Raw genomic sequence first — 2111 nt, 5'->3', positions numbered from 1 at the left:
AAAGCAAGGGCAGATTTACTTTAGGTTTTCCTGGATGCGTTTCCCAGGATTTCAAAATTTCATTGTTGTGAACTTAATGTGAAGCATAGGGTGGATGTAAAATTATCACTTACAACATTAATATGAAAAAAACATACCAACGTTCCTAGAGACAGGATGGCTTGCTGGAGGCTGGACAAGTGGCCATATCGAGGAGAACAAGCGCCTGGCAACTTAGTCTACCACTTTCGCTTATGCTTTCTTGAATGGGTATTAATCACGTTTTCAGCAAAATATTAACCGTCAAAAATACGTTTTTGAATGGTTCCAAACAGGTCTTAAGAAACGGTCTTCAAAATTTTCTAACCATCAAATACGTTCAAAAGGCCTTATGACGGGCAAAATGCCTGTCAAATTCCATCCCATCCGGCATTCATTGTGTCCAGCGGGCTGGTCTTAGCTGTTGTTTTCTAATTTGGTATTTGATTCTGTGATACTTTATTCATTTCCTCTGCTTTTAGTAAGTCGCACGAAACATGTGACAGAAACCGGAAGATACTCAGGAGTTAGGGGTTAAATTTGACGCCCGTATGCAAGTTTTTGGCGATTTTACACGTAAAATACGATTTATTTTAAAATTTAAACGTCATCTCTAACTTGCAAATAATTTTCGAAAACGTCATTTTGACGGGCATATTAAAAACTGACAAGTTCATATATATATAGCTGGGCAGAATATTAGAAATTTAGAGGTCCCACCGTCCCAGACTCCAGTTAATCTCAAGGAAAAGTCCGGAACAATAAATATCAAATTAAGTTATAAATGCCATGGCAGTGATGGCGTGGCACGCATTATTGATTGATTTAATTGGGCAGCTGCCGCAGCGGGCCGGTGACCTCCAGGCAGGGGTAAACTGCTGGTAAGTTTCCGCGGTCATTTGGAAACTGCTGGTAAGTTTCCGGTCAAAGTCCGTCTCGAAATGATCAACTAATGAGAGCAGTCTTTGAAACAATGCTTTAGTGTCTCTGTTAGCAGGAGCATGCCCCACTATTCTATCCGCCACTTTCTTAGGCAACTGATCCCAATGGTGGCCAAAATAAACCATTTCGAAATTAAATAAATCATCTATACTCTCCTCAAGTAAAGGAAAAGGAAAAGCATAATCAAGATAGAATTCCTGATGGCCATCAAACATAACAAGCAGCAGCGTGTTGAGAGGACGACCAGATATATTCAGTGGCTTTCCTTCTCCATTAGTGAGCATGCTATCAAATTCTGATTGGAACTGCTTTAGAAGATTCTCCTCATTTGATAAACCCTGAAGAGAAAGCTAAAGTGAGTGGAAAGGAAAAATAATGTATGCTTTGCAATTTTTTCCCCTGTGATATGTTTTAGGATCTAAACATAAAAAGAGTTAATTATAATGTGGGAACAGAAAACATGTTTGAAAATGTGGATCACCTCCTTTGTATACACAGCACAAGACCATGATTGATTGCATTGTTGTGCTTGAATTTTCTCCCATCTTTCCTCCAACAACTCGCTTCCTGCTATGCGCAAAATTTGTAGCATCTTCATCTTTAGCATGCTGTCTATCCATTTCCCTTCCAACTTAGAGCAATTTCTTACATCCAGAACTTCCAATGAGGTGAGGCATTGGAAATCCTCAGGGAGCTTCTTTAGCTTGTCGCAGTCTTTCAGTGATAGAACTCGCAGTAGTGAGAGACCTTTGAAGTATATACATAGTTCTTCAAGAGTCGAGCACGCTGATAAATCCAAGTGCTCCAAGTACTTGAGTTGGCAGAAACTTTCTGGCAGCTTCTGTAGACTCTGACAACCGGTCATAATTAGCTTTCTTAAACTTGTTACTTCTCCAAATCGCTCCAGAAGCTTCTCTAGATGGTCGCACCCAGTCATGTCAAGGTGTGTTAAAGTGGAGAAGTTGCAAAACCCATCGGCCCTGTATAATGTAATCACCAGGTTATATTTTATGCCGAGTAATTGTAGAAACAAAAGAAAAGAGAGTCAATCTAGATTTAGTGTCGAATTTCTTTTTAAATGGTCAAATCTGTGCTTATTTTGAATGTTTCCAGATATTCGCTTGTGGGCAATTATGGTTATGAAATGTTAA

The 2111-nt window shown here is 39.4% G+C and overlaps 1 protein-coding gene across 1 annotated transcript; it reads right to left on the bottom strand.

Annotated features, from left to right (window-relative positions):
• Positions 1 to 791: 791 nt before the first annotated feature.
• Positions 792 to 1897, bottom strand: LOC149194896 (uncharacterized). Its single transcript, XM_089407837.1, has 2 exons — positions 1442 to 1897; positions 792 to 1298 (listed from the first exon to the last, which is right to left on the bottom strand). The coding sequence occupies exons 1-2, from the start codon at positions 1895 to 1897 to the stop codon at positions 792 to 794; spliced, it is 963 nt and encodes a 320-aa protein (XP_089263963.1).
• Between the last annotated feature and the right edge of the window lie 214 nt (positions 1898 to 2111).

Source organism: Pinus tabuliformis, chromosome 2_2, assembly GCF_031772625.1.
Source record: "Pinus tabuliformis cultivar Carrire ecotype Pingquan chromosome 2_2, CPIR1, whole genome shotgun sequence".
NCBI classification, from domain to species: Eukaryota; Viridiplantae; Streptophyta; class Pinopsida; order Pinales; family Pinaceae; genus Pinus; species Pinus tabuliformis.
The sequence above is the reverse complement of the archived record's forward strand: the minus strand, read 5'-3'. Positions and strand labels throughout refer to the sequence as shown.

Coding starts and splice junctions, on each gene's coding strand:
- LOC149194896 (XM_089407837.1), bottom strand. CDS start 1,897: ATGACTGGGTGCGACCATCTAGAGAAGCTTCTGGAGCGATTTGGAGAA. Junction 1,299..1,441: donor GTGCTGTGTATACAAAGGAG/GTGATCCACATT, acceptor CTTTCTCTTCAG/GGTTTATCAAATGAGGAGAA.